The sequence below is a fragment of the Corythoichthys intestinalis genome, chromosome 15, assembly GCF_030265065.1.
Source record: "Corythoichthys intestinalis isolate RoL2023-P3 chromosome 15, ASM3026506v1, whole genome shotgun sequence".
Lineage (NCBI taxonomy): Eukaryota > Metazoa > Chordata > Actinopteri > Syngnathiformes > Syngnathidae > Corythoichthys > Corythoichthys intestinalis.
In genome coordinates, this window is record NC_080409.1 from 47,738,737 (window position 1) to 47,757,425 (window position 18,689).

At 39.2% G+C, this 18,689-nt stretch overlaps 1 protein-coding gene across 3 annotated transcripts in view; it reads right to left on the reverse strand.

Moving 5' to 3' along the window:
• si:ch211-15d5.11 (nuclear receptor coactivator 7) overlaps positions 1-18,689 on the reverse strand; it is a 43,307-nt gene extending 24,618 nt beyond the window's left edge. For all 3 annotated transcript variants that reach the window (XM_057859505.1, XM_057859503.1, XM_057859504.1), the window contains exons 1-4: positions 18,544-18,689; positions 13,881-14,112; positions 3,222-3,424; positions 2,988-3,067 (exon numbers count right to left, since the gene is read on the reverse strand). In XM_057859505.1, the coding sequence (XP_057715488.1) occupies positions 2,988-3,067; positions 3,222-3,424; positions 13,881-13,975 (378 nt within the window). In that variant the 5' untranslated portion in view covers positions 13,976-14,112; positions 18,544-18,689. The remainder of the gene's footprint in view (positions 1-2,987; positions 3,068-3,221; positions 3,425-13,880; positions 14,113-18,543) is intronic.

The following is an 18,689-nucleotide window of genomic DNA, read 5'->3' on the forward strand; positions in this document are numbered from 1 at the left end:
ATGAGTATTATGACAATGTAACATTTTCAATGGCACAAAAATGAGTTGAATCTCTGACCATTTTAGACCGTTTCATATTCAAGCACAATCGAATAAACAGAAGTTAACAAGAGGCAATGGTCTTGTTTGAGGACCAAAGCAGTTAGTAATGATTTCTTTCCTTTTTAAGTCAGGTGTCCCCTTAAATAAACCAGTCATTTAAGGAGCACCAGGTAACCATAGCAATGCAACAAATTTCTGCTCAAAGGTCAAAGTAAATCGGTCCAGTCGCAAGAACATGTTTGTCTAAAAGACACAACGACTAGTTAATTATTCCCAATCAAGAGCTTCGTTTTTGAATGTAAAAAAGCGACACTACCTTAGTGAAGACATCAGAAAATACATTCCTCCGACTGTATTTTCCATGGAGGCTCTGAAATACATTCAGTAAACCCATGCGAACCGGAGCACTTGTCAGCGAACTGAACGTTGGACAGTGGACACTCTTTCCTTATCATTTCAAACACATAAAAGTCATATCTGCAGGGTACGCTTCTGAAGTTTTACATCCTCGAGATAACATTTCCCAGCATCCCTTTCCTTAGCCCTTTAAGAAACAGGTCAAAGACTTACACTCACCGGCCACTTTATTAAGTACACGATGCTAGTAACGGGTTGGACCCCCTTTTGCCTTAAGAACTGCCTCAATTCTTCGTGGCAGAGATTCAATAAGGTGCTGGAAGCATTCCTCAGAGAGTTTGGTCCATATTGACATGATGGCATCACACAGTTGGTGCAGATTTGTCGGCTGCACATCTATGATGCGAATCTCTCGTTCCACCACATCCCAAAGATGCTCTATTGGATTGAGATCTGGTGACTGTTGAGACCATTTGAGTACAGTGAACTCATTGTTATGTTCAAGAAACCAGTCTGAGATGATTCCAGCTTTATGACATGGCGCATTATCCTGCTGAAAGTAGCCATCAGAAGTTGGGATGGATATGGTCAGCAACAATACTCAGGTAGGCTGTGGCGTTCCAACGATGCTCAATTGGTACCAAGGGGCCCAAAGAGTGCCAAGAAAATATTCCCCACACCATTGCACCACCACCACCAGCCTGAACTGTTGATACAAGGCAGGATGGATCAAGGGCTGCAGCTATCGAATATTTTAGTAATCGAGTAATCGACTGAAAATTCTATAGGTTAATCGAGTGATCGGATAAAACAAATATATTTTTAGGTGAAGAGCAATTATAAATATACATGAGAAAACAAGACATTTCATCTATTTTGAACCATTTTCAGTCAATGTCTTTATTTTCGATGTATATTGTTGAAAACAGCCAACAATTGCATCTCAGATGTAACTACAATTAAAAAAAGACTAATTCACTGCTTTCACTCAAAAAACTTTTAGATCTTATTTTAAAAAAAAAATCTTACCTAAAAATGCCGTTACGCTTGATAACACACATCACTTAAAAGGATTTTTTCCCACGTGTTTCAATTGAATTTCTCTTTGTGTCAAGCCATTTTTAAGTTCTAGTTAAGTTTTAAGTTAGTCTAAACTAAGTTCTGATAGGATTTTGAGTTTTTGCAGTGTTCAAAATAAATGTATGATACAGGCTGTATTGGAGCACATTAGGGACCAGTGCTACTTGGTGTTTTATCCAGCAATGACTACTGAGCTAAAATTGATAGTTAGCATGATTAAGTTTTTATTTTACACCCTCATCACTCCACAATGCTATGTTATGTTAAAGCCTGTATGTAAGACACGTTAGCCACGCATCGACAGTGGTCATAATTAATTGAAACCTAGCCCTCTGCAGGGCTAACGTAACGTTACGTGAGCTAGTAGCGACAGTAACGTTAATTTTATTTATTAGCGCTAAGCACTCTTTATTACCGCTTAGCGCTCTACTGCTTTAAGATGGCGGCTGTTTACTAACACTGCCCAGACGTGGCCGAGTCTGTCATTGGGCATCTAGTTCAACATACATGTGATCTCTATGAGACTTATCAGCTGCTGCCTGTACCAACGTAGCATCGTGCGGGCTAGTATTTAGCAACGTCGGCGTCGTTTGTGGCGGCTGTCGGCTGCAGTAATTTTTTTTTTTTTCCCTTCTTCCTCTCCGCACGTGACAGCACGTTGTCCCGCATTAAAAGTAGTCCGAGCAAAACGTGATGCTTAGAGCTGTCAGAATAAACGATTACTCGAGGTGAATAAAATTACTCGGATCAGTTTTTAAACTCGAGTTACTCGAGTTGCTCGAGTACTAGTTTCAGCTCTAGATGGATCCATGCTTTCATGTTGACGCAAATTCTGACCCTACCATCCGAATGTCGCAGCAGAAATCGAGACTCATCAGACCGGGCAACGTTTTTCCAATCTTCTATTGTCCAATTTCGATGAGCTTGTGCAAATTGTAGCTTCAGTTTCCTGTTCTTAGCTGAAAGGAGTGGCACCCGGCGTGGTCTTCTGCTGCTGTAGCCCATCTGCCTCAAAGTTCGACGTACTGTGCATTCAGAGATGCTCTTCTGCCTACCTTGGTTGTAACGGGTGGTTATTTGAGTCACTGTTGCCTTTCCATCAGCTCGAACCAGTCTGGCCATTCTCGCCTGACATCAACAAGGCATTTCCGCCCACAGAACTGCCCGCTCACTAGATATTTTTTCTTTTTTTGGACCATTCTCTGGAAACCCTAGAGACTGTTGTGCGTGAAAATTCCAGTAGATCAGCAGTTTCTGAAATACTCAGACCAGCCCTTCTGGCACCAACAACCATGCCACGTTCAAAGTCACTCAAATCACCTTTCCTCCCCATACTGATGCTCGGTTTGAACTGCAGGAGATTGTCTTAAACCATGTCTACATGCCTAAATGCACTGAGTTGGTGCCATGTGATTGGCTGATTAGAAATTAAGTGTTAACGAGCAGTTGGACAGGTGTACATGATAAAGTGGCCGGTGAGTGTATATCGGAAGAGACTTGTCACTGACCGTACTGCTGCTTTTGCCCGCATTTGATAATTTTCCCTTTAGCTCTTGCTTCACAGCTGTGTTGGTGTCCCATGAGGTGCCTGCCATCAAACCAAAAGGTTATGTGTTTGACATCATCACAAAAAAAACCCCACACAATTTTCACATAGACTTTACAAAACATGTCAAAAATCCTTATAGTTGGTTGTAAATTTGACTAAAAATATCACCACTCATTATTGGCGTCTAAATTACCTTGCAGGTAATACTGCCGCAAAATTGGGTTTCGAATGTGCGGGATGTGGTCCAAAGGTTGGACTGGAGTAGTTCGGTACTGATGGTGATACAGGTTGCTGACAGAAGGCTCATTCAAGCCTTGGACAACAGGTTGAATGTCCCAAGGCGGCTTTGCGAACGTTGGAGGCTGAGAGACCCCTGAAGGGAGTTTTGAACCAAGCCTGAAAACACACAATAGAAATTACATTTAATGTCTTATTTAGTTGGTTACTTCAGTAATTAATATAGATGAAATACTTTTGTTTCTCATACTTTTTAACAGTACCACCTCCAAAGATTCTTTGTTCTCCAAGCACCACCATCAGTGGCGCCACCAGGGGGTGGCCATAGCCACCCCTATAAATTGGTTGGCCACCCCACTGGCCACTCCGCTTGCCAGTATATCGTTAGATTGTTGTAGCATCAGTTATGGATTTCATCCCAAATGAATGCATTTATTTTGATTTGTTAAATGTAGGGCTGTTAAATTTATCGCGTTAACGGGCGGTAATTAATTTTTAAAAATTAATCACGTGAAAATATTTATCGCAATTAACGCATTTGCGGTACGACTCATTCACGCATTGCCGCAAACAGCCTACAATGGCGCCGTTTTACTTCTCTACAGAGATAAAGGGCAGTGTCAAATGGGTAGAGTAGATACAGGCATTCATTGGGGCCGTGCTTTTAATGGGCAAAAGCTTTGTCATCTCTCCCACAGCAACTATAAATATTGTGGGAAGCGACATGGGGAAGAATGACAGGCGTTGATCTTCTTCTTAACACCCTGTAGTGTACCCAACGCAGAGAAGATATAGGATTTGCAGCCACCACATCCACAGTCATGGTTGCACCACTTCCCATCATGCATTTGGGCAGAACAGTTAAGTCGCTACAGTATCATTTACTGAAAGCTCAACAAATACACTACATGGCAATATTTAGTCACAGTATACAAACTCACATTTATCCTTTAAGGATTACAAGTCTTTCTATCCGTGGATCCCTTTCACAGAAAGAATGTTAATAATGTTAATGCCATCTTGTGGATTTATTGTTATAATAAACAAATACAGTACTTATGTACAGTATGTTGAATGTATATATCCGTATTATCTTTCCATTCCAAAAATAATTTAATTTAAAATATGGCATATTTTAGAGATGGTTTGAATTGCGGTTAATTACGATTAATTTCTAAGCTGTGATTAACTCGATTAAAAATTCTAATTGTTTGACAGCCCTAGTTAAATGTACACCTTATGCCTAATATATACATAACACAATAAAACAGAATTGTTGTGGAACTCAAAATGTTGACTGGACAGTTATGGACTATGCACATTAAATCATTAGTAACATCAAATATTACACAATACACCAAAGTATATCAGTAGCCGTGTCCTGAAGTCTTTCCGATAGTTTTCCCCTGACTTTTTTACTGCAATAATATAATGAAAACCTGAAATTATGGCTTTTAGTTTTGGCCAACCCAAGATTTTAAGTGGCCCCATCTGGCCACCCCTATGAAAAACTTCTGGAGGCGCCACTGACCACCATGAGATCCAACATTTAAATACAGCACAGCAAGAGGCACAACCTTCAATTATTAATCAATTCAAAACTAAAGCAATTTAGGGACAGTGACTGCAAGCAGTTGAAACACCATTTACCGTAATTTTCGGACTATAAGCCGCTATTTTTTTCCTTCATTTTGAAACCTGCGGCTTATAGTCCAGTGCGGCTTATTTGTTGTTTCATTTGGGTTAATAGGCAACACTTTATTTGACAACGGCGTCATAACACTGTCATAAGACCGTCATAATTATGACATGACACTATTATGGGCATCACTGAATGCTTATGTCATTAGGTGTTATCTGGCAAATTATGTCACTAACTCCATTTATGTCCAGCTTGGATTTTTTACACAATCTTTCAAAAGTGAGATCATTTGCCGGATAACACTAAGGGGCTGTTTACATGGTGACTCCCCGAGAATCCGAACATTTCAAATTTGCATCTAAATGGGCCCGTCTCCATTCGAACAATGTCGCAATTCTGCATGAAAATGATGTAGTACTCATGCCAAGCCCTCGGGGGCAGTGCAGATTTACAAGGTGACAGCAAATGATGCACTTTGACCCCACCAAGCTCCTCAACCCGGAAAAAATATGCCCGCCCACTCGAAGCAATGGCATTTTTCTTTTGTTCAAAAAGGCACAAAAATGGAAACATTCAACATATTTAATTTAAAAATATTATTAAAACAGTAAATTAAAGCCGACATTCCGCCATATTTGCTGTTTTTAATGTTTAGTAGCACCGCTGCACACGCCCAATGTGACGTGTACGAGTGCTGACGTTATCGGCGCTGTCTCTCGCCGCGGGAGCCTTTGATATGCATGCTGAGCAAGCCCCCCTCAATCGGATTCTTCCACTTTTGAGGCAGGATTCAGAATTTTTCGTCTTCGCCGACACCATATGCATACGAGGCAACTCCGCAACACAGTCATTGAGTCTTCGTGTCGCAGAGTCGCCATGTAAACTGCCCCTAAACGACATCTGTTATATGCATTCATAAATGCTGCCTATGTCATGTCATAATTCTTATTGTCGAATGACAGTCATATGGCGCCACCCTCAAATAAAGTGTTACCAAATACCATAACTACCAATTAATGAAACAACTGGAAGAGGAACTGAGAAATGGTTAGCACAGAACATAAATTTTGATTGTTATTTACATCCGTAGCGCTGAAATGCATGCTAGGAGGCATGTTGGATCACAAAGATGTTGACAGCAGAGGTTGACTGTCTACCGCAAAGGAGCAGTGATGGCCAAATGAAGCTTCTTGAAGCAATGAAGCTTTGCAGACAATTGGTTCAAAGCTTCATGGTGGTTCATTTGGTCTTATGATAGCCGTATGATGCCGCTGTCAAATAAAGTGTTACCAGTTAATATCTTTTGGTGTAAATACCTAGAGCTGAAACGAATACTCGAGGAACTCAAGTAACTCGAGTTTAAAAACTGATCAGAGTAATTTTATTCACCTCGAGGAATCGTTTAATTTTGCCAGCTCTAAGCATCACGTTTTGCCCGGACTCCTTTTAATGCGGGACAATGCGCTGACTTCACGTGCGTAGAGGAAGAAGCAATAAAAGAAGAAGAAGAAAAAAAAACGTACTGCTGCCGACAGCCGCTACAAACTACGCCGACGTTGCTAAAACCTATGTCCGCATGATGCTAGAATGTGGTAGCAGGTAGTGTCCAATGCGTCTCATAGATATCGCATGCATAGGACTAAATGCGAAATGACAGACTCGGCCATGCCTGGGCAGCGTTCATAAACAGCCGCCATCTTTAAGCAGTAGACTTCTCAGCGCTAATAAATATAAAGTTACTGTCACTCGCTCACATAACGTTAGCCCCTCGGAGGGCTAGGTTTCTATTGATTATGACCACTGTCGATGCGTGGCTAACGTGTCTTACATACATCTGTAAAAACACAGCGCTGTAGAGTGATGAGGGTGTAAAATTAAAACATAATAAAGCTAACTGTCAGTTTTAGCTCAGTAGTCATTGCTGAATAAAACACCAAGTAGCACTGGTCTCTAATGTGCTCCAATACAGCAGGTATCATACATTTATTTTGAACACTGCAAAAACTCAAAATCCTTTCAGTACTTACAGTTTGGACTAACTTAAAACTTAACTAGAACTTAAAATAGCTTGACCCAAATGGAAATTGAATTGAAGCAGGTGGGAAAAACACGTAGCTTTCAAGTGATGTGTGTTATCAACTGTAATTACATTTTTAGGTATATGTTTTTTGTTTATGTTTTTTTTGTACAAGATCTAGAAGTTTTTTGGGTGAAAGCAGTGAATTTTTTTTTCTAGTCACATCTTAGATGCAATTGTTGGCTGTTTTCAACAATGTACATCGAAAATATAGACATTGATTGACAGAAAATGGTTCAATATTGGATTAAATGTCTTTTTTTGTCATTTATATTTATAATTGCTCTTTACCTAAAAAAAAATGTTTTATCTGATTACTCGATTAATCGATATAATTTTCAGTCGATTACTAAAATATTCGATAGCTGCAGCCCTAATTTCCATTCATTGCTGGTTTATAGGCTATTTAACACTAGCGGCGGCCAAGGGCCTAGGTTTGCATAGGGACGGTAGGGACAAAACACTACCAACTTTTCAGGATGCCAAAATTGTCCCCATCAACTTTTAAGCAATCTCATTTGCATTATATAATGATCTCAGTTACATAAGTGAAATATTCTTATTATGTTGAGACTTACATTTACCTCTTTTACGGAATGTGCCGGTTAACGGTTAACAGCCAAAAATACCAGAAATGTCTAGCTTACCGGATGTGTCAAACACAAACAATCCTGCTGTAATTGTGTCTAAAGCACAAACGAAACGGTATCGGAACCTGTTTCCACAAGTGGAAAATCTGAAGTGACTGTTGAACGTCGTTATCCTGCACGCGACAGGTAAATAAGGCAGGCCTGATAGACTGGATTTATAAGTAATAAGTAATGGGGGAAAAACAGGAGGTATTTTTGTGTTTATTTCTGGGACATGTTATGTAAGGAGGGAGGAGATGTGACATATTTATGTCACACTGCTGTTGCCATAGTGTGCACTTCCTGTGGGTGTGGTATTACAGTATAAAAGGAATCTCTGTGATGTTTCGGTGACATACAGTGCCTTGCAAAAGTATTCGGCCCCCTTGAATCTTGCAACCTTTCGCCACATTTCAGGCTTCAAACATAAAGATATGAAATAGAATTTTTTTGTCAAGAATCAACAACAAGTGGGACACAATCGTGAAGTGGAACAACATTTATTGGATAATTTAAACTTTTTTAACAAATAAAAAACTGAAAAGTGGGGCGTGCAATATTATTCGGCCCCTTTACTTTCAGTGCAGCAAACTCACTCCAGAAGTTCAGTGAGGATCTCTGAATGATCCAATGTTGTCCTAAATGACCGATGATGATAAATAGAATCCACCTGTGTGTAATCAAGTCTCCGTATAAATGCACCTGCTCTGTGATAGTCTCAGGGTTCTGTTTAAAGTGCAGAGAGCAATATGAAAACCAATGAACACACCAGGCAGGTCCGAGATACTGTTGTGGAGAAGTTTAAAGCCGGATTTGGATACAAAAAGATTTCCCAAGCTTTAAACATCTCAAGGAGCACTGTGCAAGCCATCATATTGAAATTGAAGGAGCATCAGACCATGCAAATCTACCAAGACCCGGCCGTCCTTCCAAACTTTCTTCTCAAACAAGGAGAAAACTGATCAGCGATGCAGCCAAGAGGCCCATGATCACTCTGGATGAACTGCAGAGATCTACAGCTGAGGTGGGAGAGTCTGTCCATAGGACAACAATCAGTCGTACACTGCACAAATCTGGCCTTTATGGAAGAGTGGCAAGAAGAAAGCCATTTCTCAAAGATATCCATAAAAAGTCTTGTTTAAAGTTTGCCACAAGCCACCTGGGAGACACACCAAACATGTGGAAGAAGGTGCTCTGGTCAGATGAAACCAAAATTGAACTTTTTGGCCACAATGCAAAACGATATGTTTGGCGTAAAAGCAACACAGCTCATCACCTTGAACACACCACTCACCAAGTGAGTATGCCAACTTAGCAGCTGAAGCAGAGGGGCGGGGCTGGAACGTGAAGGTGTGGCCAGTGGAGGTCGGCTGCAGAGGCTTTGTAGCAAGGTCCACCACAAGGCTCCTGAAGGAGGTGGGGATCAGAGGGCAGGCCCAACGGAAGGCAATTAAAGAACTTGCCACTGCAGCAGAGCGGAGCAGTCACTGGCTGTGGCTGAAACGCAGGGACGCAACATGGGCTGCCAAGTGACCGTGCGGTGCCACCGCTTGACACTCACCCAGGTCTGATCAGCCTGTGGTGGGCCAACCCCAGCAGAGGGTGTATTGTGTTAAGTGGCCGAAACACCTGATGAAGCTGGGGCACACAACTGATGATGTGTCGAGCTGGTGGCACCGCTCAGTCAGTGACTAAGTCCACCCCACCCAAGAGGACCTCAACTGCTGTGCTGATTAATTTACTTTGGGATCTATAACAACTAGTCCTATTAAGAAGTCTTTAAGAGGATGCTCGCCTAGCTAAAGCTAATGCTAACGCGAATGCTACATTAATGCTACAAATTACCTTCAGTGTGTAATGCTCACTCAGGAAACACCTTAAAAGGCTAAAGCAAAATTGTATATCCTCTTGTGCAAGATTAAAAAAAAAAAAAAAAAAAACTTAACTAGCCCAATTCTTTACCACAAACTTAACTAGACACAGGGGTATTGTGGATACTGGGATAACTAGATTGTAACCTTTGCTATATTTGGAAGTCATTTAATGTTGTGAATCAACCGTTAAAGTTGTGAAAATTGCTTCCGTTGTTGCATTATTTCCCGTCTACTTTCGACATGTGAAAGTTTTAAAACTTTTTTCATTTATAGGTGGATTCAAATTGAGATTTTGCCGATTTATAATTATTTTAGATAAAAAGTTACTTATGTTCGCTAGGAAGGTTCGCGAATCACTACAGCACAGCCTTCCTGAGAAGTCTACTGCTTTAAGATGGCAGTTTTTTACTAACACCGGCGAATCTGTCATTTCGCATGTAGTTCTATATACATGTGATATCTACTGTAGCATCATGTGGGCGTAGTTTGTAACGGCTGTCGGCTGCAGTCAGGTATTATTGCTTCAAGCTGCTGCAGGGTCCTTCCGGGGTCCTACTGTCAGTCAGCGGCGACCACAGTTGCCCACACAGATGCCTGATAAAAAAAATCCTTTTTTTATCCATCCATCACCATTGTAGTCTGTTCGCGGCAATGCTTGAGTGGGTCGTTCCGCGCATGCGTTAATTGCGTTAAATATTTTAACGTGATTAATTTTAAAAATTAATTACTGCCTGTTAACGCATTAATTTTGACAGCCCCCCCCCAAAAAATAATATATATAATACTTTGGGATAAAGCTAAAAATACATGTCATACGTGTATATCTTTTCAAATCAAAATCTGAATAAATACATTGAACCAACACAAAAAAAAAATTGGAGTGCTAACTATCGCAGCGAGTTCTGGTCCTAATTAACTGCGAAAAACGAGGGATCACTGAAATGTAAAAAGACGTTAATGTTCTGGACAGTGGCGAACAGTCTAGAGGTGGGAATTTTTAGGCACCTAACAATTCGATTATGATTTAGAGGCTCCGATTCGATTATAAATCGATTATTGATGCACACCCCCACCCCCCGCTTTTAATGTTTTGTACATCAGTTCCAAAATTGTTCAAAAATCCTCTCAGGCTAAACCAAACTACTATTTCAGTATCAAGTTAACAGTTAACAACAGTAAATAAAATACTCAAGTCCCCATTCTGTATCAGCAGCTTTAAACTACATTCAATTAATTTAATGTTGTGAATCAACCGTTTAAGTTGTTGAAAGTTTTAAAACTGTTTCATCATTTTGCCGATTTTGGAGTATTCTAGATAAAAAGTTCATTAGGTTCGCTACAACACAGCCTTCTCGAGAAGTCTACTGCTTTCAGATGGCAGCTGTTTACTAATGCCTGCAAGTCTGTGATTTCGCATTTAGTTCTCTACTACATGTTCTAACGCCGCCGTCGTCTGTCATTTCGCATCTAGTTCTACATATATGTGATATCTACCGTAGCCGTATGTGGCTGTATGTTTGTAGCAACTAGCAACTGGGCGTTGGTTGTAGCGGCTGAGGCCGCAGTCAAGTATTATTGTTTTTTTATCTAGCGGAATGAGTTGAACATATTATTTACTATCGGTCTGTTCCTCATTGCGTTCCGAACACCGCGCTTACTGTGTTTTAGTTTTGCTTTACCTGGTATGATTAAATAATCGGAATTTGGATGTTTGTGAATCGTTCTTGAATCTTCCACAGCCAAATCGTGAATAACCTAAAAATTGGAAATTTTGCACGCCAATAATTTTGCTACTGACAGTGCGACCTGCATCAGAGTTAACATAGCATTAAACTGTGTGAACTTGTTAACCTGCAAAACTCGAGTACACTGCAAAAACGCACGAGTTAAATTCACTTGTTTTCCGTGTAAATCTACTAGAAATAAGTGAAATTATCTGCCAGTGCTTTGAATAAATTTTACTCAGATTTCTTAAAATAAGAAAAATAGCTTGCTGAAAGTAAGATTGACAGATTTATTATTAGGGATGTCCCGATCCAGGTTTTTGCACTTCCGATCAGATACTGATATTGTTTTGCACTTCCGATCCGATACTGGCTGATACCGGCCTATCTGAGCATGTGTTAAAGTTTAAAGTTATTTAGCCTTCTTACTTAGTTGTCAGACTCATGTTGAAAAGGGTTTTAGTACTCTTGATAACAACTAGCCAGCTGAATTAGGTGAGTTTTAATAACACACAATGGTTGGTAACAAGAAACTGACTTGTTTATTCAGTGACAAACACAAAACATTATAAATAACAAACAGAAATGGCATAGTCAGTCAGTAAAACGTGCAAATAATATTGTAACCGGTCTTAAAAAAGCAAAACACACAAACAATCTCTGTGGAAAATCCCACAAACCCCCCAAGCTATTAGATGCTTTTAATGTTTCGTGAATTAGTTACAATAATTGTATAAAAAGCCTCTCAGGTTTAAATAAACAACTATTTCAGTATCATGTTAACATTTTAAAACAGTCAATAAAATACTCAAGTGCCCATTCTCTATCGGCAGCTTTAAACTACATTCATTTAATTTTGCGAATCAACTGTTAAAGTTGTTAAAATTGCTCCAGTTATTCAAAATTTCCCTTCTGTCTACTTTCGACATGTGAAAGTTTTAAAACTGTTTTGAAGATAGATTCAAGTCAAGATTTTGCCGATTTAGGAGTACTTTAGATAAAAATTTAATCAGGTTCGCTTGGAAGGTTCACAACAGCCTACTAGGGAAGTCTCCTGCTTTAAGTTTGCGGCTGTTTACTAACGCATCAAGTTTCCATACTTCACTGTTGCTAACGCGGTCGACTCTGTCATTTTGCATCTAGTTCTATATACATATGATATCTATTATCTACAGTAAAACGATGTTGACGTAGTTTGTAGCGGCTGTCAGCAGCAGTCAGGTATTCTTGTGTTTTTTATCCAGCGGCATGAGTGGAGCTAAGCCGTGAGTTGAGCAGTGGCATTAACCGGGTCTATGACAAGCATGATGTTTACTCTCGGGACGCAATGCGGTCCGTTTCTCATTGCGTCCCGAAGACTGCGCTGTGTATTAGTTCCTCTATACTTGACATATTTCAATAATCGGAATTTGGATGTTTGTGAATCGTTCTCGAATCTTCCACAGCCGAATTGCTCAAGGATGTAATGACGGCTGGGCATGTTGTACCATGGTTCTAAGTGTTGGATGGTTCGTCTTTACTCACGAGAGATAATGGCTCGTCATCCAGAATGAATTCTTCGGCGATGACTCTTGTTATTCCCTGAGCTTTGGGACTGTCGAGTGCCAGTTTGTCACGCATAGCAAAAGTTTCTGCCAGTGTTAGTTGCGTAGGACCTTTCTTTTGTCTTCGGTTTTCTTAACATGATACTCCTTATATTGTTTGTGGTGGTATTTCGCTAAATGCTTGATTAGGTTGGTTGTATTAAAATTTCTTACAGCTTTACCACCACGCTTGACTTTATTGTTGCATATGTTGCACTCTGCCTCTTCGTCTTTGTCGTCCTTTAAGGTGAAATGATCCCACAGAGCTGACATTTTTACCGATAAAGTCTCTCGGTAAATTGGGAGACTGTAATGTAGTGTGTTGAAGGTTTGCCGTAAAATGCGGACCGGATTTGAGGGAAACCGAAGCAAAACCTGGAATGGATTATGTAAATCGGTGCGCTGGAAAACCTGGACCGGACTTTTAAAAAGAAAAAAACAAACTGGATCTTAAGTCTGGATCGGAATTTTTCCGTGTCGGCCGATCCGATACCGATGCGCATTTTTTTGCCCATATCGGCGTTCGATCTGATCCAAATATCGGATCGGGACATCTCTACTTTGGACTGTGTGAACTTGTTAACCTGCAAAACTCGAGTGCACTGCAATAACACACCTCCACAAAACGACTTAAATTCCCTTGTTTTCCGTGTAAATCTACTAGAAATAAGTGAAATTATCTGCCAGTGCTTCAAGTAAATTTTACTCAGATTTCTTGAAATAAGAAAAATAGCTAGCTGAAAGTAAGACTGAAGGACTTATTATTATGATTTGTTTTGATAATGCCTTGGTAGAGTTAAACGCTTTAGTCAAACACCCAGTTCTACTCGAATATAAGTTCATAAGAACCAATATATTCAATTGGGGCTTATTTGGATTGCAGCTACGTACTTGCATTTGTGTGCAAGGAACATTCTTGTTCATGCCCTAATCTGGCACAACACATTCTTTGTGCCATTCTCAATATAAACAGAGATGAATGAAAGGCTGGATTGTGGCACATTAAAACATGAAAGTCAAATAGCAAGCCAAGCACATCTCATGACTTGTTTTTTTGTTTGTTTTTGTTTTTTTGCAAAACCTGACCTGCTCTTCACATTGCCAAAGTAGCTGGTCCGGGTCTTGTCCCTCTGCGGCTTGTGCTCGATAGAGATGTCCATCCTCCTCACGGACTGAGCCATCGTCTACGTCTCTTTATTCTGACACTTGCTGCGGTCTCACTGCAGAAGGATGGTGGGGCTCAACTGGCATCCTTCCGTCTCCTCTTATTCCCCATGACTGGCCTGTTTTGGTTGCTCCCGTTTTACAGTATCTGCGGCTGATGAAAGAAAGTGGCAACTTAACTTTGGTGCAGAGAGGGGTCAGGTTGCATACATGGATGGATTTTTGCAGATGCAGGAAAGTGATCTAAGTGGACTAATGGATACAGATGGACATTTCAATTAGAATGTCGAATCAATCAGGAGGGGGTGCAACTTGCTCTTAAAGGAGACATTCAAATTTCTATCATGCTTTTTTTTTTTTTTTTTTTTTAAAACATGCTTCAGTTAACAACCCTAAATGATCAAGAATTCTTAAGAGATTTCCACTGGAACTCTAGCCAACATTATTATGATTCCTGTATTCAGCAATTATGCCATTAATACCATTAGTTAATGTGAAACTGGTTCCCTTTTAATAAAACAAACATGTTATATCCTATGGATTCAACCAACTATTATCATTAGAGGTCGACCGATATGGGATTTTCAAATGCCGATTCCAATACAGATATCTGAAAAAAGTTTCAGCCGATTGCCGATATCTAGTGCTGCAAAGATTATTCGATTAACTCGCGTAATTCGATTGGAAAAAAGATTCAAATTAAATTTTGCTGCTTCGAGTATTCCTTTAATGTCGCGTTGTAATGGGTTGCATTTAGCTTTATTGATTTGGGTGGATACACTGTCCTCTAGTGGCAACAATGAATATCACATAAGTCATTTCACATGGCTGAATCCCTGTTAAGACCAACATAAGCTAACTTTTTGTTTGAGCTCATTTTTTAATGCATTCATAATTTAGTTTATAGGAATAATTAGCCGTTTCATGTGGGAATATGTGTTAGGACTATTTGTTAAGAGCATTGTAATAATTTTTTTTTTTTTTAAAGTTATCATTTTATAGCATTCAAGCTAGCTGATTTTTGCTATGGAAGTTAGCCAATTGTTCTTTTGTCGTACCAAGATTCAAATTTTTTTTTTAACGTTTGAGGCTCAGCTCAGGTAATTTTTTATGTTCCTTATCCAATTACTCGACAATTCGAACTAACTAGTTAATCGATTAATCGACTACTAAAATAGCTGCATCCCTACTGATATCCAAAGCCGATATTTGAGGCTGTTATTCTATTATTTTTTCAAAGCACGTAGATTATGAAAAGCTTTTTTTTTTAATTGCTTCAACGACTTCAAATTTACAATGATGACCTGAGACTTAAAGGATTAATTCGGTCTAGTGCTACCAAACCAATGAACAGAGCACTTCCGTTATGATTATACACACTCAGCAAGAACAGTCCATTAATTTCAAATAATTAAACCAACCAAGACATCACGACGAGATGTAAACAAGTGAGAGTTTCAGAGGATGCTTGCCTAGCTAAAGGTAATGCTAACGCGAATGCTACATTAACGCTACAAATTACATTTAGTGTGTAATGCTCACTCAGGAAACACCTTAAAAGGCTAAAGCAAATTTGTATATTCTCTTATGCAAGATTTAAAAAAAAAAAAAAAAAAACTAAACTAGCCCAATGTTTTACCATAAACTTAACTAGACACAGGGGTATTGCGGATAGTGGGATAACTAGATTGTAACCTTTGCTATGTTTGGAAGTCATTTAATTTTGTGAATCAACCGTTAAAGTTGTTAAAATTGCTCCCGTTATTGCATTATTTCCCGTCTACTTTCAACATGTGAAAGTTTTAAAACTTTTTTCATTTATAGGTGGATTCAAATTGAGATTTTGCCAATTTAGAATTATTTTAGATAAAAAGTTACTTAGGTTCGCTAGGATGGTTCGCTACAGCACAGGCTTCCTAAGAAGTCTACTGCTTTAAGATGGCAGCTTTTACTAACACCGGCGAGTCTGTCATTTCGCATCTAGTTCTATATACATGTGATATCTACTGTAGCATTATGTGGGCGTAGTTTGTAATGACTGTCGCCTGCAGTCAGGTATTATTGCTTCAAGCTGCAGCAGGGTCCTTCCGGGGTCCTACTGTCAGTCAGCGGCGACCACAGTTGCCCACACAGATGTCTGATAAAAAATCCTTTTTTTTATCCTTCCATCATCTACATGGACACTATTGGAAAAAAGTCCATATATTTTTTTTAGCTCCTTTAAATCAAGGCTAAAAACGCTTTTGCTTATCACAGCATAACTGTCTATATATTTAAAATGTCAAAACTATTTGCTTTTGGTTCATTTTCTGCTTTATTTCCACTTCTGATTTCAATTATTATTACATTTTTTAAATTCTATTCCTGATTTAATGTCATTTTTATGTATCATTTTATTTCCTGTTCCAATTGATTTTGTTTTAACTTTCTTTTGATTTGAATTTGCCTTGTGTTGAATTGTGCTATACAAATGAATTTGCTTTGCCTTGCCATATATCATGACAATATATCGGTCGAACTCTAACTATCATAATTTCCCTCATGAATTTATTACGACTTAGTCACTATTTTAGTCTTAAATATATAATTAAAAAATAAAATAAATGTCAATTTTTGTTTTCGCGGTCTAGACATTATACCCATTCACGACGCTAGATGGCACCAGATATCATTGAAGCGATGTTCTGTCATGACAGATCTCAGCTACTCTCAAGTTTAACCAGTTTGCAATATTCTATTGCAATGTTTTTCCTTATTCAGATTTGTTTCAAGACTACAGTTTGACTTCACTTTGATGATTAATGCAGTTATTGCAATTTTGTTGTTTTATCACAATAGATTGTTTTATTCACATTTCAAAAATCAGAAGCCATTCATTTACGAATGTAATTGCACTTTAGTTTACATATTTAAATGTTCAGGTATTAAGACTTGAATGAGGCAAAATAACATGTTTTTTCTCTCAAATATATTGTTATCATTTGTTTCAGATGTACTGTACTTATTTTCTGTATAAAAATTAATTTGGTGTTCAAAAAGTCTTTCTTCAAACTTCAGTCTTGAAAAAGAGGGGGTCGTCTTATAATCAGGGCCGTCCTAAATTCGGGCCAATACGGTAATTATGACACCTCTAAGTAATTATTTACTCTCAAAAATTTCTGTTCATCCATCTATGCCAGTGACTTATATTAACAACCAGAAAATTACCGTAAATTTCGCACAATAAGGCTCGCCTGACTATAAGCCGCCACCCACCAAATGTGACACAAAAACGGCTTTTGTTCACAGACAAGCCGCACTGGACTCTAAACCGCAGCTGTCCTCATTATATTATTGGATATTTATACCAAAAGACACTAACTGGTAACACCTTATTTGACAGCGACATCATAAGACAAGTTAACAAATATACATAAAGCATTAGAAGAATACTAAGACCAAATGAACCACCATGAAGCATTGCTTCAAGAAGCTCCATGACTGTTCCTTTGGGGGAGACAGTGAACCTCTGCTGCCACCTGCTGTCAACACTGTTGTTGTCCAACATGCCTCCTAGCATGCATTGCAGCGCTACAGATGTAAATAACAATCTAAATTCATGTTCTGTGCTAATTATTTCTTCAGTTACTGTTCCAGTTGTTTCACTAATTGCTTGTTTAGGTATTTGGTAACACTTTATTTGACAGTAGCACCATGAGACTGTCATTTGACAATCATAATTATGACATGATACTTTCATTAGCATTAATTAATGCTCATAAAAGATGTCATATAGCGTTATCCCGCAAATTATCTCCCTTTTGAATGGATGTAAAAGATCCGAGCTGAACATAAATGGAGTTAGTGACATTATTTGCCGGAAGACACTTAATGACATCTGTCATACGCCTTCACTAATACTCATGATAGTGTCATGTCATAGTTATGACGGTCTTATGACAGTCTATGACGCCGCTGTCAAATAAAGTGTTACCTATTAACTCAAATAAATCAACGAATACGCCGCACTGGACTATAAGTCGCAGGATTCATACTGATGGAAAAAAGTAGCGGCTTATAGTCCGAAAATTACGGTACCCTTCCACCAGGGGGCAGAAGGGATAGTAACCACCTTTGTATCCACTTGTTCCAATGCGGATCCCCATTAAGTTATTTTGAATATTTTTTCAGTAGTGTTGACCCGTTTGATTTTACTCTTGTGAAATATGACAAATGGCTCAATAAAGGTGAAACACTGCTCTTCAAAGTCTTACAGCCACTCAAGACTACTTAAAAACACTATGCTGATTGTAGACGTAATGTACCTTCAAATCAGAGCATTGGAATGCACAATTTCAAAGGCCCGCAGCCTTAACTGCGTGTGGCGCTTTGTTTACTCCTTTAATATTTGCCTAGCGTTCTACGCCAATGCAAACATTTCAAGTGTGATTCCAGGAAGTGTTTTTGGGTGTGAGTTAAATCACCACAAGGGGAAGTAAATTACCGACACGTTTGAGCCTGGCAAGCAGAAATGGATCAGACGGATTACAACACAACTTCTAAACAGATAAACCACGAACCTACGTGGACTGAGGCTTTTACATACCGGTCATTTGGGATGCCGAAGGCCAACGCGCAGTTCGTCAGTTGCAGTGTTATGATATCATCACAAGCAATGCCGCCGCGCTGCGGTCACGGTCCGCCCACTGTCTAATTAAAACATATCCAGTTCCGCTGCTCTAAACGACCGAC